Source organism: Propithecus coquereli, unplaced genomic scaffold (assembly GCF_000956105.1).
Source record: "Propithecus coquereli isolate 6110/MARCELLA unplaced genomic scaffold, Pcoq_1.0 Scaffold27, whole genome shotgun sequence".
Lineage (NCBI taxonomy): Eukaryota > Metazoa > Chordata > Mammalia > Primates > Indriidae > Propithecus > Propithecus coquereli.
In genome coordinates, this window is record NW_012148285.1 from 11,990,280 (window position 1) to 12,014,235 (window position 23,956).

Here is a 23,956-nt window from a genome sequence, read left to right on the forward strand (position 1 = left end):
GCCAGAGGGATCGTAAGTGTCCAAACTGAGACAGGCCCCCTATAGCTAGAGTGAGGCCTGTCTCACTCTAAACCTTGTACTCTGCTTATACCAAGCTGTTTCTCCTTGGAGGGGGGTCCCTCACTCACCTCCGGTCAGTTTGCTCAATGCACAGATTCTTATTGTTCTCTGCAAGTGGAGATCAGAAATCTCCATTATTTTATTTCATTTTTTAAAAATTTCACAAGGCCACAGAAGGGCTGCTGGAGCAACCTCACACTGTATTGTTCATCAAATAATGGGTAATGATTGATGGCCTTTGTGATTCTCAGTTGTCACTATGCCTGGAGCTGGAGTTGATGTTGGGGGAGGGGAGGATTGCTAACGAAGGCCACCCCGGGTATCCAGGCTGAGTTAGAATAAAATAAAACAAATGAGTAGAAGGCATAAAACACCACGGGGCTTATTTAGACAGAATAAATATTCAGTGGATTTATCTGGACTCTGCCTCTTAAATCATTAAAGACATTTCAATCATTACAGCCCGCGAGAACCTCATTTGAACTTCACAAGAGAGCAGGATTTTTTCAATTGTTACCAACTTTATCCAGGATTTAAGAAACCGAACAGCACCAGTGATACAGTAGAGCGTGACTTATCACCAAGCACACTTGGGAAAGGAGAGTTTTCACAGGACCAGATTTCATTCACAATATTCAAATAGATTAAAAAACAACCAACACTCAGTTTTGCATGTTGAAAGGATCTGACTTTCCAACCACTAGCCTAGTGTTTTAAGAGAAGAAACAAGAGAATGTCTACTGTTACGGAAGTGCCTAATGTCTAATCATAAATATCAGGTTCCTATTTACAATACTAATTAAAAAGTCGCAGTTACCAAGAACAGTTCACTACAAATAGCTTTTCACATCATGTGACATTTCTGTTAATGTGGTCGGTTAAAATATATTTTTATGAGAGATGTCTGGCTAGTTTTGCGTTAGACGAGTAAAGATGTCAGACTTCTAGATTTTAAGATCTCCTGGCATGAAGACTCTTCAGCCTTAAAAAGGAAGAGAATTCTGACACAGCTCCACATGGATGAACTTTGAGGACATTATGCTCAGTGAAATAAGCCAGTCACAAGAGGACAAATACTGAATGATTTCACTTATATCAGGTACTTAGGGTAGTCGAATTCATAAGAGAGTAGAACGGTGGTTGCCAGGGGCTGGGGAGAGAGGGAAATGGGGAGTTATTGTTTAATGGAGACAGAGTTTCAGTTTAGAAAGGTGAAAATTTTCTGGAGATGGATGGTGGTGGTGGTTGCACAACACCGCAAATGTACTTAATGCCACTGAACTGTACACGTGATAATTGTTGAGATGGTCAATTTTATGTTATGTGCATTTTGCCACACGCCCAAAAAACTTCCTGGGAGGTTATATTTTTCCTCCATGGTATTTGAGAAAATACAAGTAAAGATTTGTTAATTAAAACAAAAATCTTCCTGGCAAATGTAGTAAAACCTACGTGGGAGTGGGTGAGGACAAAGTCTGCATAAGTATTTGCAGTAAGGATCTATTTCATGAATTCCTGAGAGTCCCTTTTGCTAGTCATAGGGCGTTTAGTTCTACTGCCAAATCAGCCCAAAAATCAGGAACTTGGATCAGAAGAACACATGGTCAAAAGGAATAAAATGATGGCTTGCCTTATATTTTTCCTACAGTATTTGTTTATTTTATTTCACACACCACAAAATTCACCCTTTTAAAGTTTACAATTCAGTGGTTTTTATTATATTTACAAAGCTGTTCAACCACTACCACTATCTAGTTCCAGAACATCTTTATTACTCCCAAAAGAAGCCCTGTACCCATTAGCAGTCACCGCATTCTCCCCTTCCTCCAGCCCCTGACCACCACTAATGTAGTTTTGTCTATAGATTTCCCTATTCTGGGCATTTCATTTAAATGGGATCATTTATTATAAACGGGAAAATGGGACCTTTTGTCTCTGGCTCCTTTTACTTAGCATAATGTTTTCAAGATTCATCCATTTTGTGGCATGTAACCCTACTTCATTTTTATGGCTGAATAATATTCCATCTTATCAATGTACCATCTTTTTATCCATTCATCAGTTGATGGACATTCGGATTATTTCCACTTTTTGCCTATTATGAATAATGCATCTATGAACATTCATGTACAAGTGTGTGTGTGGACAGATGTTTTTTGATTATCTTTAATATATACCCAAGAGTGAAACTGCTGGATCATAAAGTGGAAACTCTATGTTTAACACTTTGAGGAACTTCCAAACTGTTTTCCAAAGTGGCTGCACCATTTTATATTCCTATCAGCAGTGTATGAAGCTTCCAAGTTCTCTGTACTCTCACCAACACCTGTTACTGTCTTTTTGATTATAGCCATGCTAGTGGGTATGAAGTGAAATCTCATGGTGGTTTTGATTTGTATTTCCTTATAACTAGTGACGTTGAGCATATTTTCATATGCTTATTGACCATTTGTATATGTTCTTTGGAGAAATGTCTATTCAAATCCTTTGCCAATCTTGTAATTGCGTTATTTACATTTTTATTGTTGGGTTGTGAGGATTCTTTACATATTATGGATATCAGACCATTATCCAATATGTTAATTTGCAAATATTTTCTCCCATTCTATGGGCTGTCTTTTCACTCACTTGATGATGTTCTTTGAAGCACAAAAGTTTTTAATTTTGATTAAGTCCAATTTACCTATTTTTTTCTGTTGCTGCTTGTGCTTTTTGTTAAACTATTGCTTAATCCAAGGTCATGAAAATTTACATCTATGTCTTCTTTTAATATTTTAATAGTTTTCACACTTTCATTTAGATCTTTAATTAATTTTGAATGAATTTTGTATATGATATGAAGTAGGGGTCTAACTTCATTCTTTTGCATGTGGATATCCAGTTGTACCAGCACCATTTGTTGAAAAGACTATTCTTTCCCCACTGAATGGTCTTGACACCCTTGTTGGAAATCAATTGACCATAAACGTAAGGGTTTATTTTTGGACTCTCAATTCCATTCCATAATATATATGTTTATCGTTATGCTAGTACCATTCAGTCTTGGTTACTTAGCTTTGTAGTAAGTTTTGAAATACAGAAGTGTGAGTCCTCCAACTTTGTTCTTCTCCAAGATTATTTTGGCTATTTTGGGTCCCCTGAATTTTCATATGAATTGTAGGAAGAGCTTGTTAATTTCTTTAAAAAAAATAATCCAGCTGGGATTCTGATAGGGATTATGTTGAACCTGTAGATCAATTTGGGGAGTACTGACGTCTTTATAATATCAAATTTTCCAATCAATGAACACAGGATGTCTTTCCATTTGTTTAGGTTTTCTTTAATTTGTTTAGGTTTTTTTTTTTTTAACTGGGTTTTCAACTCTTTGGGCACGGACTGCTCCTTTAATGTGTAAGTCTGTTATTTAACTTTCACAATTGACTTCAGCCCATGTTTTCCAGAATGTGCCATACACAAAAGGAGTGGAATGACTGGACTATATTGCCTCAGATAGTAAGCTCCTGTGATCAGAGACAGTTCCGCTAATGGGCACATAGCAAACACTTGTTGATTGATTACAGCTCATTAAGATTAATATAACTTCTTGATGGATAACTGCCGGTGCGTTCGCTCAGTCTCTTTTTCCTACACAGTTCTGAAGAATGCATCCATATGGAGATCTTTGGCCTCCATGTAAGTCCACTGGGACTCTTTCCTGTGGTGGAATTTGCCACTACTGATATTAAATCTAAACTCATTCCATTGACATCTGACCCTCAGACGTGGGTGGAGCCATGTTGCTAACTAGAATGGGAGCTTCACATTTACCTGGAAGTTTTTAACATTCATACTCTAATTGCCAAATTACTGAAGAGGTTGTACACTTTTTAGCACAAGGTACACATACTATTCGTATATATATTTGATAAGAATTTTTTATAGTATATCTTTCCTAAGGGCTAACATGACAATATGGATTGGGGCTTTAAAGGAACTCATCTTTTGGTCTAGAAATTCCACTTCTAGAATTCCTCCTACACAAATGACCAAATGTGCCAAGATGACAGCACAAAGATGGATATTGTAGCATTTATCACAATAATGAAAAACTGGAAATAACCTCAAATTCCCAATTAGGAAAATGGTTGAAAAGACAAATTACAAAAGAAAAAATTACTTTCTATATGTTAAGGATTATATGTCACTTAATGTATTCTGAGTTTTAAAGTTTGGGAAGTTTTATACTAACAATGATTATCTTTGAGTGATGGAATTATCAGTGATTTAAAAATTTTTAGTTGCTTTATCTGAATTACCTGAATTTTCTAACTTTTTCTAAACTGATAATGTATTTCTCTCTTTTTATATATATATGTAATATTATTTTTTAGGCAATACAAGCCAGTCAACCCAGCTTAAAAAGGCTGGAGGGTACTTTTAATCATAACTGCAAAATAAGTTTTGGTAAAAATTACAAATCATTCTTTAAGACCTATTTTACAGAGAACAATGTTTCTGAGGTCTGGATGTTAGCTATGATATCCCCGTTTCAAATTCATCTAAGGGTTTTCCCATGGGCCCGCCACCTCACAAAAATTCCCCATCAAATCAAACACTATAATTGCATATGATTCTTACCAGATAGGCTCTCCAGAAGGATTGAATGAGGAGAGCTGCTTGCTCTTCTGTCAGCAGGAGGGAGAGTGGGATCGGTGGCCTCGGGCTGAAAAGCAATAATATGGTCATATGCCCATGAGAATCTGTCCTTTAGCCTTGGCATTGCCTTTGACAACATAATGGTCTCTCTGACTAAGTGCTTCATCCATCCCGGTTTTTAGACCGTAACAATGTCATTTTAGATAGAAAAGTGTATGCCTGAGTTAGCATTTCTTATTTTAAAATCTGGGGTGAATTTTTTTTTAAACCAGCATAATCTTAAATCACTGTTAGCCTGCTCTACCTTTGAAAGACTCAGGTTGCTAAATTTGTATGTTAGTCCTGAAGGGGCAACATACATGTTATTGACATAAGATTATGTGGACATAATGCAAGAGACTGAGGAATAGCAGCCTTCATACTACATTATGACTGAAACATAATAAAGGGCTCTTTCTCCAACTTTCTATCAACGGAAAATTAAGTACTGTAGTTCATCTCTTTCCCAAAAGCAAAATATTGGAATTTATCTCTGATTAGTGTGCATTCCAAATTAATGTCGTTTGAATTCAAGCATATTTTTCAGTTCTGCTACTACATCTTAATCAGAAATAAAATATCTCAAGTGCTGGGTCAGTTGATAGTGTCTGCTCTTGCGGGATTTTTCAGATTATGATGGGATTTTTGATCATGGACACCACGTTAAAAAATCAAGACTACATACTCTTTTTTTTCCTAAAAATTTAATAGAGGCACTAACTGCAGACGAGGTCTTGTAAGTCTCTCTTAGTTCTGGTTCTTTATTTTTCCCCAAAGCAAAGCACAGCTACGTCTGAAGAGCAGAGATCAAGATTTTTCAGATACAGTACCCAGACGTAAAGCCCTGCAAGGCTGTGGATCACACGGAGGCTGCTCCCAGTACAGGATCCCCAGAAATGACTTTGCAAGTGAGGGATTCCCAAGTGCCCTGGCCTCAAAGCTCTGCCTAATAACAGCTAGAGCTTGCAGTAATTCTCATTGCACAGAGAGGTTGACTAACCTGTCCAAGGTCATACAGCTTATCGGTGGCCTAGTCAGAATCTGGGCCCAGACCCATCTCATTCCAAAGCCCAAGCTACCCTTGCAATAGTATGCCCACACACCACACCTGAACTCGACAAACATTTGCAGATGCCTAGCCTGGCACAGACTGCGAAGCTAGCTGGCAACAGCGCATGACTCTCCAGGATCAGGGGTTTAATTTCCCTTTAAACTTTGTCTTAAAAAAAAGAAGAAAGAAAAAGAAAACCTTGATACAGTATATTTGTTTGAATAAATGAACGCTCTTTTGAATTATTCCAGAATCAAAGAAATCAAAGCCAGGAAGAACGCGGGGGTTATCAACACCACTTCGAGCGAGTGTGGTGCTGTTGCCAGGCTCCGGCTTTCCAGCTGGACAGGTCCTTTCTAAGAGACCAAGTAAAGGAGATTCTTCCATTTCTTTCCAGAGATAATTACACCCTCAAAATGATAGCATTGTTAACAACGTTTCCCTAATGTTCAGTTTCCATTTTTATTTGCATAATGTGGTGGGGTTTTTTTTGGTTCTGTTTTTGTTTTCACCTCTTCTTGCCTAATATCCGGTGTCCTGCGCTGTGATGGCGCCTTCATCTTTTGCTGGAGGCCGCCACTGGAGGTGCGTCGGTTCCTACTTTCAGCATTAAATGTCCTTCCTCATCCACCGTCTTTATCCTCTAACTCTCAGTTGTGCAACACCAACACATCACATCCCTGAAGTCATTTCCCTTCACTGGTTAAAAATCTACAGCTTCTAGAGAGACCTTGGCGTGCTGGCTGTGAGTTTACGAGAAGGATGCTGTAACGCGTTAACACTAGCTGGTATTTACTCAGAGCTTTCTGGATCACTCCCGGCAGCCTGGCTGCTTATGCTCCGGCCATGCTGGCCCCTGCAGCTCCTCCATGTGCGATCTCCTTCCGCATCAGGGCCTTTGCGAAGGTGTTTTCCTCTTCCTCCGGTATCCCCCTACTCCCAGCCAGGGGCACCCTACACAGCTGACAGGTTGTTCCCTGCTCAAGGGCACCCAGCAGATGGGCCAGAGGGCACCAAAACCCAGCCTGTGCTCTGCTCCCCCATGTGCCCCAGCGTAGGGACACCTTTTCCTAACTTGCTCAAATGCACCGTAGGACCGGTGGGGGCCTGACACCTCTTTCTCCTGGTTTCCTCTTATTCCTTCTGATCTCCACTTACATGTTATTGAAAAATGTCCTTTGATTAGGTCAGGGCCCAGTGACGCTCCCTGTAATATTCCTTCCTAGTCCTTGGCCCAACTTGGAGATGTAAGCCTGTGCGATTATCCAATTAATGCGCAAATCTTCTACAGGACTGAAAGCTCCACAAGGGCAGAGACCGGTCCTGTGTTCACTCCCCTTGGTAGCCCAGCACTTGGGACAATGTCTGGCACGTAGCAGGCACTCAATAAATATTCGCGGGATGAGTGGGCTCCTCTGTGCCCAGCAGTGCACTAACGGCTTTCTACACGTGATTTTGTTAAATCCTCACAACATGAATAATGAGCTATTGTCACCCTTCATTTAGAGCGGAAGAAACTGAGGCACAGATGGGTAAAAAGACTTTGTGTTCAAAGTCACTGAGCATTTCCTGCTGAGAATGCAAAACATCCAGGAAACACTGGGAGTGGCCCGAGAGGAGAAGGGGCCAGCACACAAGGTCATCAATATGAAAGTCAGGGTCTAGCAGCTGTTGACTGTTACACAGGAGAGAACACAGTCATTTGCCTCGAAGAAAAAAAATTAGGGGAGGGTAAAAAGCCATAATCATAGAAAATGCCCTCTTCATTGAGCCTTACGGTAATGACTGGGCAGATATTCACTGTCTGAACCTCCCCAGGGACATCCTACGTGAGCACAGCTAAACAAAGTGGAGTTTGTCACTTGTATCCGAGGGGAGATTTGATGGCGCCTTTCTGTTCAGCTGCAATTTTTCTGCTTTAGGTCTGTTTTTCACCACTGAAGTCACGAAATCCTCAAAGTAAGAGTATTCCTGTTTCAGAGTAGCAGGAGGGAAGGAGAACTGCAAATCTTAGCACACAAACGGGCAACCCCAACAAAGGGCTTTCACGGGAAATGCAACCCTGAACTGCTCTGCATCACAATGACATCTCCAACAAGCAAAATGAGATTTCTCATAGGCCTTTAAGCAGTAATACGAGGCCACCTTTAGTGACATCCCTGCTTTCATAGCTAAATAATGGAGTGCTGTCTAGTTCCCAAACCAAGAATAAGTATGAGAAAGCTAGTGTAGATCAGGCCAAATGAAAAGGACTTACTCTTCGGAGAGTAGTCCCTGGGAATTAGCAATCATTTCAGCAGGCCAGCTTGAAGGGATAGAAGCCATGCCAGGCCCCTTTCTCTCTCTTGGAATCAGCGCAACTGGCTTCAGGTCAAACAAAAATAAAGAGGCCACTGCTCATCACCAGGGAACTGGGGAGGGGGGAGGAGATGAGCGTGTCAATCACGGAAGGCAGCTGAGGCTCCTCCAGGGCTTCAATCAGACTTCCTCAGAGCAGCCGTTTCTGCGTGTTCAAACGGGCACGCCAGAAGTGCTGAGCATGCTTCCAAGAATTGTTTTATTGGTAATGCTCATTTGTCATGTCCTCCTCCTTTTCTCCAGTGTGAATTAAATACATTTGAACTGTAAGAATCGATGCTATAATTCTGAGAAGGAACAAAAATTTATTTTTCTGGCTGTGTGTGATGCCTCACGCCTATAATTCTAGCACTCTGGGAGGCTGAGGAGGGTGGATTGCCTGAGCTCAAGAGTTCACGACCAGCTTGAGTAAGAGCAAGACTCCGTCTGTACTAAAAATAGAAAACTTAGCCGGGCATCGTGGCACACTTGTAGTCCCACCTACTCAGGAGGCTGAGGCCGGAGGATCACTTAAGCCCAGTTTGATGTTGCTGTGAGCTATGATGACGCCACTGCATTCTACCCAGGCCAACAGAGTAAGACTCTGTCTCAAAAAAAAAAGTATTTTTCTGATTGTGTCATGTATATATAAATGTATGTGCATGCATGTTTGTGCATGCACACACACACATATTCACACTTCTTTCCCCTTTTTTGGATGCTAAGTAAAGGATTTGCAGGACATAAAGAAGATATAGTGTGCTAACCAAATACATAATAAGAACATCTGAGAAGTTAGTCTTCATCAATTTCTCCATTCAGTTCTCAGACAATTAAAGAGGTGCATTATTTTTAAATAGAATAAAGGACAAAAGTTTGCTTGAGATTGGAAATTGAATTTTGGGATCCAGATTCTATCCACTTTTCATTAGCTAAGAGATTAAGTTATTTCTTGGAACATGAAAGTACGACCAGATGTAAAGCTCTTTACAAAGATGGCACAGGCCCTAAATCAATCATCATAAAGTCTTGCAATGGCCCAGTATTTGCTAATGTCCATCCAACATATTCAGCAAAAGAGACCTTACCTAGTCCTTGCTGTTCACCTTAACTGGCTTCCCAAACACTTTATGTTGGAGGCATCGCACTTTCGATTTAAGAACTTCAAATATTTGTAAGAAGTACAATAGAGGTTATCTGGAATGGTACTTTCAGACATATGGTGACTAGCACTTGGGATAGAATGTCAAAGGATTCTTTCAATTCCAGCCTTCTATGAATCGCAGGAATAGCTCCAAACACCAGTGGAGCATTGCTCCCTGGTAGCCTTAAAGCACGTTTAGAAATCATGGTTACTAAGTTATGATGTTGCTTTCTCCCCCTCACTAATCTCCACCTTGGGAGATCAACAAGCAGTTATTACCCCAGCATCAGGCTGAATTATTCTCCTAGTTAAACACAGAGCTGAGTCCTGTTTTACCAACCCCATCATTGAAGCTGCGTATGTGTCTAGATAACAGAGCTCACTAAACAGCAAACTGCAAGAGCACGTGCCCACCCTGTGGGTTTCAGGTATAACCATCTGAAAAACCAAGGCTGTGATACTTGATATTTTTGGAGAAAATATGCCCATATTGTGGTGTTATTCACCTTCTCTGTAATTGATGACATGTATTCTCTAGTGTGACTTAAGGGCAAACTTAAGGAAACCCTCCTCCTCCCCACTGTCCCTTCCCCAGCTCCAAAGGGTGAGCCCAGCCAAAGCGGGTATTGGGAAGGGCAGACCACCCCCCTCCCACCCTGTGCAAACCCCTCACCTTTCTTGTGCCAAGGACCCCTTTCTACTTTGGTGGTTTGGATTCCTTCTCAGAATAATATTTTTAACATAAAAATAAATACATAGGATTATAGCAAACTAATTTTATTGAAATAAATTTATCAAAATATTGGCCGGGCGCGGTGGCTCACGCCTGTAATCCTGGCTCTCTGGGAGGCCGAGGCGGGCGGATTGTTTGAGCTCAGGAGTTCGAGACCAGCCTGAGCAAGAGCGAGACCCCGTCTCTACCAAAAATAGAAAGAAATTAATTGGACAGCTAAAAATATATAAAAAAAATTAGCCGGGCATGGTGGCGCATGCCTGTAGTCCCAGCTACTAGGGAGGCTGAGGCAGTAGGATTGCTTGAGCCAAGGAGTTTGAGGTTGCTGTGAGCTAGGCTGACGCCACGGCACTCTAGCCCGGGCAACAAAGTGAGACTCTGTCTCAAAAATAAAAAAAAAATATTAAAAGAACAACTAATGCTATAGTAATAGATATGCTTCTAAATTGTGCAGTAAATACCAAAAGTGAGTATCAGTCAATTAACTACTCTCATTTGAAAGGAGTGACAAGTGTAAATTAGACTTCACGATCTCTGCAACAACTGTAATGTGGTGCGAAAATATCTGTGATTGTTATTAGTGACAAAGTCACAGGAATTACAGATGCCACTGAGGCTTCTTGCCCACATTCATACTTAAAGGAGATGCTGAAATTAAGTTAGAGATTAGTGAAAATAAAGAGATAATTTCATCATCCTTCTAAGTTCCAGGACCCCGAATCACAGACAGTTGGCTGGAGCTGGGGGAAGGATGAAAGATGAGTTTTACATCCAGTATGGGATTTAATACTAAGGATTTAAAAATAAACAGGATGAATCCTTACAGTGAAATGAGACTATCTAAAAACAAAGTGACCAGAAAGTTATGGAATTTGGCCAGAAAGTTATTAAAGGGCTGCTTCCCAGATGGAAGAGGGAGTCAATGTAACGCAGTGGATGGTTGGTGGGGGAGAAAGAAAAAAAGACTTTTCATATTTTTATTCTCAATAATTTGTGATTTTTCCTCAGTGGCAGAGCTGAGGGTAAATGCAGATACCCTGCCTTTTACCTGCTTCGTCGTTCTGCTACCTACGTTTTGTCTTACAAAAGCGGCAAGTACTATTCTCTTAAGACTAAGAATAAAGTAAAAGCTATCATTCTTTGACTACCTGCTATGGGCCCTGTGCAATGGATATCTTTCATTTTCATCTGCCCATAATTCTCTCCCCTCTTCTTGTGGTGTCAGTCCCCAGACTTTGCTGTGGCAGCCCCCTGCCCTGCACTCGGGGATGTGGGACACAGCACCTGGCCCTCCTGGCCAAGGAGTGCACCTGAGGCCCACGTGTGGCCAAGCAGAAGCTGCTTCCCTGGAATGGGAATCTTGGGTGGACTGGCAGAAACCTAGAGAATTCATTCTGGCCTGGTGTCTGGAAAACACAGGCCATGGGCCTGTGTTCCCTGGGTCCCTGTATCTGCTTTGCAAGGCCAGGTCCTTACCTTTTCCTTCATGCGTGTGAGTTATTTTATCACTTCCAATATATATCCTTTTCCTTAAGTAGCCCTTAAAGTTCTGTTGCTCCCAAGAAAGAATTTTAACTGATCCCATCTTTAACCCTCACAGCAACACTCCAAGGGAGGGATTATCCTCATCCTGTGTCACAGAAGGCAGCAAGGCTTTGAGATGGGAAGAGACTGGTTCCAGGTTACCCACCTGTGGTAGGCTGAATAACCGCCCCTGGGGTATAATAAGAAATATATTTGGTCTTTGTCCCCAGCTCCTATCCAGAGCTCCTAAACGCTTGGAATTCCCTAATTGATGAGAATGTCTTTTGTTATTCATAATGAGCCCATTTGGATCACATCTAAGTTTACAGTGACAGGGTGACTTGGGGAGGAGCCTGTAGACAGTCTCAAGCTGGGGCTGGTCACCAGAAAGACCAAGTGATAAGAGGGCTGGGATTTTTCAGCCCCACCCACAGACCTCCAGGAAGGGGTGGATGGCTAGAGATTAAGCTCTGTAAAAACTCTTAAACAATGAGATTTGATGAGTTTCTGGGTTAGTGAAAGCATTCATGTGCCAGGAGGGTGGCACAACCCAACTGCACAGGGACAAAAGCTTAGATGCTTGGACCCTTCTAGACTTCACCTTATGTATCTCCTCATCTGGCCGTTCCTTTGCATCTTTTGTAATATCCTTTATAACAAACCAGTAAATGCAAGTAAAGAGTTTCCCTGAGTTCTATGAGCTGTTATAAAAAACCATCAAAACAGAGGAGGGGGTTATGGTAACCTCTAATCTGCAGCCAAGTTGGACAGAAGTGTGGGCAGCCTGGAGACCCATTACTTTCAATTGGCATCTGGAGTGGAGGGACTGAGCCCTTATGGGACTGAGCCCTTAATCTGTGGGGTCTGTGCCAACTCTGGGCAATGAGTGTCAGAATTAAATTAAATTGTAGGACACCCAGTTAGTATTTTCAGAGCGTTGGATGATTGCTTGGTGTGAAAAATCCACCCATCCAGTGTCAGAAGTCTTTTAAGTAAAGAAACAGAGGTTTTTCCTTTTAGTGCCCTCCACATCCAACCCCTAGACCCTGAGAATATATATACATTCCCTTAAATGGCAAAAGGGACTTCGTGCATGTGATTAAGGATCTCGAGAGGGGACAATTACCCCGGATTAGCCAGGTGGACCCAATGATATAATTGCTTATGAGAGGTAGGTGGAGGGAGATACTGCCATAGAAGTAGGAGATGTGTGGCCAGGTGCGGTGGCTCAAACCTGTAATCCTAGCAATCTGGGAGGCCGAGGCAGGTGGATCGTTTGAGCTCAGGAGTTCGAGACCAGCCTGAGCAAGAGTGAGACCCTGTCTCTACTAAAAAAAAAAAAAAAAATAGAAAGAAATTAGCTGGACAACTAAAATATATACATAGAAAAAATTAGCCGGGCATGGTGGCGCATGCCTGTAGTCCCAGCTACTCGGGAGGCTGAGGCAGTAGGATTGCTTGAGCCCAGGAGTTTGAGGTTGCTGTGAGCTAGGCTGATGCCACGGCACTCTACCCTGGGTAACAGAGCAAGACTCTGTCTCAAAAAATATATATATATATAATAGAAGTAGGAGATGTGAAGACAGAAGCAGTGATGCAAGCAGGGGGCCATAGTCCAAGGAACACAGGTGACCTCCAGAAGCCAGAAAACACAAGAAAATGAATTCTCCCCAGAGCCTCCAGAGGAACCAGCCATGCCAACACTTTGACTTTAGCCCAGTAAAAATGATTTTGGACCTCTAGCTTCCAGAATTACAAAAGAATAAATCTGAGTTGTTTTAAGCCACCAAGTTTGTGGTATTTTATTACAGCAGCCCTACTAAACTAATACACCACCTAATAAATGGTGGTGCTAAGACTGGAACCTAGATGTGCCCGCCTTGCTGCCTGAAACAGGCTCTCTGGACTTGTTCTTAAGCAGTGTCTAGAAACAGCAGGAAGAGGGAAAGGAAGCAGCACCCTCCTGTACCCCAGAGAAAGAGCCACCCACATGGCAGACCTCCAGAGAGAGGGAGGCACTCAGAGGGCTTACACATCTAGCACGTCCCAAATTCAGGAAACAGCTTTCCTTCCCACCTCTGCGTCAAGATGGATGTGAACATAAAGTGTAAGGACAATTTACTCTCCTCTTGAGACTCTACGGCCTCTGGAAATGACTAAGACAGAAATCTACTCTTCTACAAGACAAAATAAATTAAAAGGAGGTTTTTTTTTTTGAGACAGAGTCTCACTCTGTCGCCTGGGCTAGAGTGCCGTGGCATTAGCCTAGCTCACAGCAACCTCACACTCCTGGGCTCAAGCGATCCTTCTGCCTCAGCCTCCCGAGTAGCTGGGACTACAGGCATGCGCCACCATGCCCAGCTAATTTTTTCTATATATTTTTAGCTGTCCAATTAATTTCTTTCTATTTTTGGTAGAGACGGGGTCTCGCTCTTGCTCAGGCTGGTCTTGAACTCCTGAGCTCAAACAATCCGCCCACCTCGGCCTCCCAGAGTGCTAGGATTACAGGTGTGAGCCACCGCGCCTGGCCTAAAAAAGGAGTTTTTTTAATCAAGAGGGCATGACGGCAAATTTTCTGCCATGCCACCATTTAATTATAATCTTTAGTACAAAAGGCAGTTCCCTGTGCCATTTTGAAGGCATCGTGGGTTCTCAGTCCCACTGTTAACCGCAGCATGAATAGACCACCCTACGGCTGGAGCTTGTCCTCAAATGACACAGTGACACTTTTGTTTTCACCTCACTTTTTGGCCATAAGACACCTTTCATCAACATGAAAGTATCATCATGGATTTTTTTCTTTTCTTCTTTTTTTTTTTGTCCAAGGATAAAATTTAGCTGAAAAGACTTTTCACCCAAAGCAAGCTTTTCTTTTCTCTTTGAAAACACAATCTCTGTTTCATTGAAGGTCTCAGTTTTAAAGATGCCTTTCATGAGCCTTCTCCCCTGGGACACGAGACCAGAGAGGCAGCAGTGCACTTTTGTTCCCTTGCGCCTATTTAGTTATTTATTTTTGCAAATGACTCTGATTCTCAGGGTAATTCTTTCTGGCTGAAATAAGAAGTCTAAACTTTTCCTGTTCTTAATATGCTAGCAAATAATTTCATTGCCTCTGACTGGCTGCTTGAGTCAGTACTACAACCTACAAAAGAGGGTGATGCTGGATTCCTAAACAGCAGTAGAGCCTACAGGAGCTATGACATAATCCACCACTGTTGAAAGGTGGGGGAGAAAACACCCTCAGCAAACTTCAGTTAGAGCACAAGGCAGATTGTATTATTGCTCCCTTCCCTGGGAGAGAATCATGCAACCCTACTCTTTGCCATAAAACTTACAGTTCCTGTGGGAAGTGTCAACTTTCCTGTAATACTGATATTGAACTTGGCTATATGCCTTGTGCTGGCCAATGGAATGTGAGCGGAAGTAATGTCTGCCATCACACGGTTCGGCCATTTCTCTTCCCCCTCTGCAGTGGGACTGAGGGAGGGGGTGTCCCTTCATCCTAAGTCCTGAAATGAAAAGAGATGGGGAGCAGAGCCAAAGCTGACAGGCAGCCAACATGTAACAGGGTGGGGAATATTTGTGGTGTTACAGGGCACTGAGGTTTGGGAGCTATTTGTTACTGAGCGGAACCTAAAGAAAGCTGACTAATACACAGTACTTGGAGGCTAGCTGAGGCAATTCAGTGTAGGAGAACGTATCAGCCAGGACTCCTTCATTTGCAAGTATCACAAACCTAACTCAGATTGGCTTAAACAAACCAAAAAAAGGTGGGGGGGGAAAGTATTTATTGGCTCACTTAACTAAAAAGGGATAGAGTTGGCTTTAGGCATGGCCGGATAGAGGCTCAAAAGAACATCATAGGGACTCAGACTCTCACTACCTCTCAGTCCTGCTCTTATCTCAGGCACAGTCTCTTTAGGTGGTTGCGCTCAGCAGCTCAAGGCTAATAACCTCAAAGATCCAAGTGTGGTGGAAAAGAGAGAAACTCTACCCTGGTTGCTTCTTGAAAAGTCTTGGGATTATCTCTGATTGGACCAATCTGGGTTGTGACGATTGTCATCAGTGGGAGTCACTGCTCTGATTGGCCAGCCCTGGGTCACATACCTGCCCTGGAGCCAGAGGTGTAGTCAGCTCACTCTCTGAACCACACAGACTGAGAATGAGAGAGGCGCGATCCTTTAAGGATCATAGATGTCTGCCACAGAAAGCAAGAAAATGAACGAATATCCTTCAGTTTTGCAACTGTTTTTCATTCTTAAAGCAATTTTGTAGAAAATATGACAGCCACAGAAAAATATAAAGGAGAAAATAAAAGTCAGGCATGTTCCTGCCATTTAAAGGGAAACATCCTTTTGAAAGATTTTTTTAGGTCTAGACTTATTTAATTCCATGATGAGCCTTGACTTTAAACATTTCCTTTCACCATATAATTTATTTAATAAATATGTATATTTTACATGATAGGGCTTAGTTATTTTTATAAACCTAAGAGTATTTTTTTAAGGGTTGCCAATGTCCCTGGCTATACAAAAATGTAGCTATTAATATGAAAATAGTCATGAGAGCTGCCCACCCCAAATACCATGTGCTCCAGAAGCTAATTCCATTTGAGGTCTAAGCAGAGATCATTTCGCCCAAGCTCTGGGGTGCTCTGTGCATTTGACTGTTTTATTAAAATGTATCTTTTATTCCTCTGGTCCAAAAGAAAACTTAAGAGTTTCTCTTATTTAAAAAAAGGCAATACATGTTCTTTGTGTAAAAAAGCGGAAACAGCATTACACAAAATTGATTTCAGATCAAATGCAGATTTCAATGAAAAAAACAAAATTAAAAAAAGTCATGGAAAAGAAATGGGTAACTCAGAATGGGTAGACAGAGTGCAGAATATGCTAAATTATGGTGGAACCTGTGGGAGAAGGGCCCACCACTTACTCGATAAGCAATTGGCAGCCGCCCGTGACAAATGTCCCTAACCTACCAGCTGTGATTTGACAATATAATGACACCGAGCACTGAAGACAGCTGGGCTTGGTAGAATTTGTCTCACCAAGAACATTAAAATAAGACCCAAACTCCCCAGGCTCATAGGGAGGATTATTTAGGGCAATAAATGCTAGCGAACACATAATACACAGAGGAGTTGCACCTTGCACAGGGGCTGTAGGCTAAAATCAACATAGATGAAAATCCATTTAGTCAAAATTTTCCCTTAAAATCCCTTAAATTACCCATTCAAAGTCATGGCATCTTTCAAGTGTTCCCACACAGTCAGTTTTCTCCTAGTCTCAATACTGATCACTTTAGGTACCAGGTGACAGAAGAGGCAGCAGCAGAGAGAGTACAGACAGCACGGACTCTGTGGCCAGAGTGCCTGGGTTCAAATCCTGCCTCTACTGTTTACTGGCTTGGGACCCTGGGCAAAAACTCAATTTCTCTGGGCCTCAGTTCTTTCCCAGAAATATGCCTGTAGCCAGGACAGCTAACGTCCATCCAATATCTGTGTGTTCCCTTACATATCCCAGCCTCCCTTGGAGTTGGTTTGGGGCCATGCTCTGTGGGGACAGGTGAGAAGTTTAAGAACATTCTAGACTAAAAAAGTTAAGAACTGAGGTGCCCCCTTCATTCTTTTCTTCCTTTGCCTCAGTGACCCTAAAGGTCACATAGTTTAAATTATATAGCTATAATTGATAAGAGGACTGTCCAACCTGCAACTGTCTTTTTGTGAGCAAGAAATAAGCTGTTATTGGGTTAAACCACTGCTATTTTGATATTGATTATAACTGCAACCTAGCCTACTTTAGCCTAATACAATGGGGATAATAATATTTTTATTATGGTGATATTTTTATTTTATGCTATGTGAGTTAAATTAGGTAATATTTATAAATTGTTCAGAGTATTACCTGAGTAAACATGATGTAAATGTTTGGTAGGTAGGTAGGTACATAAGTAGATATATATACACAGACAGACACACAGACAGACAGACAGAAGGTAGTAGTTGTCTTATGAGCTGCTCATGTTATGAGGGGCGCATAAAACTGAGAATAACTAAGAGCTGAGTCATGTGTCCTATTTTATGTTTCACCTCCAGAGTGAAATGGCAAGAATTGCTTGCATTTTAAAAATTCTTATTCCTTTTTCCTCTCTCTCTCTTTCTCTCTTTTCCCCCAAGAGCATATTGTTGAATTAGCATAAATTAAGTATAGACATACTTCAATCCAGCTATACAAAATATCTGTCTCTGAAGACAGGTACCATGTTTTTCTGTTTCCTAGTTCCAAGGCACACAAGTGGTATATCTGCTCCATAATTTTGTTCTACATTTAAGCATTCAATAAATATTAGCTGAATAAATAAACAAGTTAAATAACTCCCTTTAAAAAGTTGGAAGATACCTGCTTGGTATATGTATTAATAGTGGGAAAAAATGTATTCTTTTAATAATCAGCACCAGAATTCCCCTCAGGTAGGGGACTTTCTTTGTTTAGATGCAAGACCATTTTACAGATGGAAAAACAGTGGCTCAGAGAGATTAAGTCATCTTTGCCGTAAGTCACACAGGAGTGGTGAAGCTGGGTTTGGAATACAGATTGTGATTCCAGAGCCAACCACTACACTACACTGCCACTTCTTTGACTTTCAGGACATTCCTACACTTCCTTTGACAGTGCTGGGATTAGACTCACTGTCATCTTCCTCAACCACCTCCCACCAACCTTCTCACCTACTTCATTATCCATGCTGCTGACACCTCTGGCACCGTGGCCTTGGGTCCACATGTTTCCAATGACCCTACCTTCCCTCTGTGTCAGTCACCCAATAGAATGGTCACATCTTAGAATGGTTCATCACTGAGTACTGTCACAGTTCAAATTCCCGAATTCCTGATCTCATTATAATATTCTCTGTCTTTCTGTCTTTCCCACCTACTCATATCTATTTCTATTGTTTCTTACTTTTACATAAGAGCGTGGTTTGGGAAGGTTGTTGGTGTCCACCTAGAATAGGGATCAGCAAACCACAGCCCATGCACCAAATCTGGCCCACCATCTGCTTTTGTAAATAAAGTTCTATTGGAACACAGCCACTCCCATTCTTTCACCTATTGTCTACAGCGGCTTTCATGCTACCACAGGGAGTTGACTAGTTGAGAGACCACCTGTGGTTTGCAAAGCCTAAAAAATTTACTATCTTTTACAGAAAAGTTTGCTGACCCTTGATCTAGAAAGCCATTTCCATGTTCCCCTGGAACTCTGAGATTATTGGAGCCATGTTCTTTACAGCAAACCCAAGGATCTCATCTCCTTAGCCTCCTTCTCATTGTTGCTGGGGGGGCTTGGGTTTGGGTTGGAGACGGGAGGGAGCCTGAGACTAACGTAGGAGAACTGGTCAGGAAGTTGTGTGCATTCAGAGCCAGGCGTCAGGAGGAGTGACCCAGAGCGGTGACCTAAGCCTTCCCAGCGCCATAACCCTTCTCACGTGGGCTGCACCTGCCATCTCCCCTTGCCCCAGGGTCATTTTCCATTTGAGTTTCTCAGCATGATCATATGAAAACTCAGTCCCCCACTGTCTGTCACTCCAGCCTCCTCTAGTGGGGAACAGCCCTCCTAGTTCACTGCCAGTCAACAGATACCTCCTTGCCCACGATGCTCATGGGGAGCTCTGAAAAATCTCACTTTTTCTTTTTCTTTTAATTTTTTATTATGGGAATTTTCAAAGATATACAAAAGTGGACAGAAAAAAAATAAAATGAACCCAGGTATCCACCAGCTTCAAATACACTGTTCTCCATGTCAGTTAACGGTAACTTCCCTCCCCCAACCCCCATCCATAGAATATGTAATTTCATACATAAATATTTCAGCATGTTTCTCTAAGAAGTAATAACTTTTTAATCATGACTATGAAATCATTATTATCATACCTCAAATGAAATAATTTATTTCATCAACTATTAAGTGTTCAAATTTCCACTTGTCTCCTAATTTTTAATTTTTTTAATTTTTATTTTTATTATTATTATTTTTTATTTCTTTATTTATTTATTTTGAGACAGAGTCTCACTCTGTTGTCCTGGCTAGAGTGAGTGCCGTGGCGTCAGCCTAGCTCACAGCAAGCTCAAACTCCTGGGCTCAAGCGATCCTCCTGCCTCAGCCTCCTGAGTAGCTGGGACTACAGGCATACGCCACCATGCCCGGCTAATTTTTTCTATATATTTTTAGTTGTCCAGCTAATTTCTGTCTATTTTTTAGTAGAGATGGGGTCTTGCTCTTGCTCAGGCTGGTCTCGAACTCCTGAGCTCAAACAATCCTCCCGCCTCGGCCTCCCAAAGTGCTAGGATTACAGGCGTGAGCCACCACGCCTGGCCGTCTCCTAATTTTTTTATAGAGCTTGTTTCTTTGAATCAAGATCCAATGAAAAGCCACATATTGTAATTTTAAAAAACATATTTTCTTGATTCTAAGATGGACCCCACAATCCTCATTTTAGTGTGTCTGAGTTTGGTATGTCACTTACTTTCAATGGGAACACATAATGTTGTGTTTCTCTTCCTGAAAATTGGTTGTTAAGGCGTTCACGTAATTCAGAAAACATGGTCATGTGTGATAAAAATGTAAGATATTATTCTTAGAAAAGGAAACAATGCTTTCACTTGTACCTAAGATCCCAGGGCCCAGTCTAGACCTTTTACTCGATTAGCTTTGCCAGGCTTCAACCCGGATTTTACCAACCATCTGTTCCCTCCACCCCCTTTCCAGGGCTGCCGAGGGCTGCTGGCGACAGTCGCATAGCAGGCTGTTTATGTGCACCGCAAATTCAAGCCATCAGCTGGGCGTGATTTATCCCTAGTAGATTCCCTATCAGTTTCACCAGAACAGCTGTTGCAACCCCAGCCTGTCCTCCCTAAGCCCCCAGAATGTGCCTCGGCCTCCCTCTCGGCAGATGCCTTCACACCCACAGGGACAACCAGCAGGACAGCACCCACTGTGAACTTTCTCAACTCCTCTCCCCTCCGCCTCGAATTTTCTCTCACTTTTAGCTCTGGTCTCAGAGGAATAAATACACATCCTCTTATATCTATACATGTGTGGCGATGCACAGAGAAGTGTCTGGAAAGAAGTTCACTAAAATGTTAACAATGGCTGTCACCAGGAGATGGGCTCTTAGATGATTTGTGCCCTTTTCCTTTTAATTTTTCTGTTTTGTTTGAGTTTTTCACTTAGCATGTATCATTTTTACAAAACCTGTAATACCATTTTAAAATGTAAGTGATCCCTGGGAAAATGGAGTGATCCCTAGAAGGGAGGGACCTTCCATTCCCCCATCTTCTTCATTATTACCCTCTCTGGAAGGCAGAGTATGGGTCCCAAAGATGTCACATCATAACTCCCAGAACCTGTGGATATGCTACCTGACAATGGCAAAAGCACCTTTGCAGATGCGATTAAGTTAAAGATTTTGAGACGGGGAGAGTATCCTGAAAGATCTAGGTGAGCTAATGCAATCGGACGAGTCCTTAGAAGTGGCAGGTGGAGGGAAAAGAGAGTCAAAGAGAGACGAGTAGGAGAGGGGCTCGGGAAGATGCAACGCTGCTGGCTTGGAGGACGGAGGCAGGGGCCGTGAGCCAAGGGAGGCAGGCAGCTTCTAGAAGATGGAAAAGGCAAGGAAACGGATTTTCCCCCAGAGTCTGCAGAAAAGAATATGCATCTGGCAACACTTTGATTTTAGCCCAGTGAGATCCGTGTCAGGCTTCGGATCTCCAGAACTGGAAGGTAATGAATTTGTGTTGTTTTAAAGCTACCAAGTTTGTAGTGATCTGTGACAGTATCAACAGAAACTGAATACACCCTTATCGCTGCCCACCAGTCATTTCAAATCCACGTAGACTCTAAGGTGAAACGATGGCTTGTTTTGCAAACTTGACTTCAAGACAGGCCAGGGGCACACTGCCAACCACGTGATTCAGAGTAAGTGCCTCCTTCAGTGAACTTCTGGAAGCAACTCTAGGGTACCCATAAGTTCAGTCTGTCCATCTTGGCTTAATCCATACATTTGATGTGGGGATCTTGACTTCCAAATCAACGTTTCCGTCCACACCCTACTTCTAAGCTTCGGGCCAGAGTTTCCAGTATGGATCTCCTAGAGGCACCTCAATCTCAACGTGCCCCAGACAGGAATCGTCACGTTTACCCTTGCACTTGCTTTTCCGGCTAGGTCTCTTGGCTTCCATTATGGGCCTCCTACATCCCCAGGAGCAAATCCCACCTTTACAGGTACATCCCTTCTCTACCCCTAAAATTAACCTGTGTCATCCACCCATTCTACTCATCCCATGTCCCTCCTTTTCCACGCCCATCACCCTAACTCAATACCTTGGGGCTGTAATGATGGCCTTGGCCTTGGAACTGGTAGCCCCAACTCCGGGCCTTCCCCAATCTCATATATCCTCTGCACTGTAATGTGAATTATACTTCCAAAACAGTCTGATCCCATTGTACCTCCGCATGCTCTCTCCTGCTTATGGAATAATGCCCAAACTTCGTACTTGCACTGAAAACTTTCCAGCCTTATCTCCCATCCCATCCCTAGGGCCTCACACACCCCAGGAGCCAGCTATGCTGGACCAAGTCCTATCTTTTTTCCCATCTTTGGGTCTTTGGTCTGGAATGCCCTTCCTAAGTCCACAATGTCTGCCAATGGCAACAGCCACTACTTTCCATTTGGTAAGTCACATGTTACTATAAGCTGGGCGCAAATCATCCCATTTGTAACTGTATCATTCCACTGCAGCTTCACAACCACCACATTTACCAACGAGGAAATGGAGGATTAGAGACAGACCTAATGTGGTGCTTTTAAAATATGATCTATGTCCACATATTCTTTGATACTCCTCCCTTCATAAGACGGCACTTAATTATTCTCCCTTCAAATATGGTACTTAGTGTCCTGCTTCTAATAGAATGTGGTGGAAATGGAGGTGTTTGACTTCCAAGACTGGGTCATAAAAGGCACCATGGCTTCCTTCTTGTGCTTGAGCGTTTTCACTCTGAAGGGAGCCAGTTACCGCGCCATAAGGATAATCAAGCAGCCCATGAAAAGACCCACATGGGGAAAATCTGAGGCCTCCAGCCAACACCCAGCACCATGTCTATGTGCCATCCCGGAAGCAGAAGCTCTAGTCTCAGTTGAGCCTTCAGATGCCTGCAGTCCCTGAGACATCATGACTACAACCTCATGGGAGACTCTGAACCAGAACCACCCAGCTAAGCTGCTTCCAAATTCCTGACCCACAGAAACTGTAAGATAAATATTTATTACTTTAAGCCACTAAGTTTTGGGGCAATTTGTTACACAGTAATAGATAAATAAAACACTCGCCCAAAGTCATACAATCAGTAAGTGGTAGAGTGGAGATTTGAATACTGGTTTGTCTGTCCTGAAAGTTCATGCTCTTAACCCCAACTCCATACTGCCCAAAGTCCTACTGTAGTTTATCTTTTGCTTCCTTTAAAAAGCCTTGACAGAGACTCCCCCTCGAGATGCATTTTCGTCCAATCTGTATCTTTAAGCCGTACTTACAATGTCCATCCTTCATGCTCCTGCCCCAATAATCACCGTGTTTGTCCAAGACCCATCTTACTTCATTGTCAACTTCCTGGCTCTATGCTCTCAGCTTTAGTAGCTACGTCCTAATGTTTTTGCAAAGATTAAATGAGATAATATGTGTAAAAGCACTTAGCAGAACAATGGCTCAATTATACTATTTATTGTTTCCTAGATGCAGCATTTTCTGCCTTATGGATGGATGACAGCTTAATCCTGGCTGTATATTAGAATCACCTAGGAAGCTTAAAAAAAAAAAAAAATACCAGTGCCCAGGCTATACCTGAAGATTCTGGTGTAATGGGTTCTGGGTAAAGCCAGGTACCAATATTTTTCCAAAGCTCCTCAGATGATTCGAAAGTGCAACCAGGATAGAAAACCACTGGATTAAATCAGGGTTCTCAACCAAGGAGGATTTTGCCTCACCCATCTTTGGTGACATTTGCCAGTGTCTGGAGATATTCTTGATTGTCACAACTGTAGAGGGGGAGTGATACTGGCAGCCAGTGGGTGGGGCCTAGAGATGCTGCTAAACATCCTACAATGCATAGGTCAGCTCCCTACAACAAAAAGTGATCTGGTCCTAAATGTAAATAGTGCTGAGGCTGAAAAAACCTGGATTAGATATTGTTTCCTAGCTCCCACTCTCACTCCCCTTAAGAACTTTGGTTCCTACTTGCTTCTCTATTTCTGCTCAAGACTATCCTTGAGAAGAATACAGCATCTGAGTTCTTGCCTCTCAGGACCGAATCCGGGCACACAGCTTGGCCACTGCCCCAGCTGGGCTGGCTCCAGGCCTGCAGGGCGGGCACGTGGATGG

At 42.4% G+C, this 23,956-nt stretch overlaps 1 protein-coding gene across 1 annotated transcript in view; it reads right to left on the reverse strand.

Moving 5' to 3' along the window:
* The window catches only part of IQCK (IQ motif containing K), a 121,409-nt gene that overhangs the window by 48,318 nt on the left and 49,135 nt on the right, over positions 1-23,956 (reverse strand). The window contains exon 7 of the mRNA XM_012647548.1: positions 4,678-4,762. Coding sequence (XP_012503002.1) covers positions 4,678-4,762 — 85 coding nt within the window. The remainder of the gene's footprint in view (positions 1-4,677; positions 4,763-23,956) is intronic.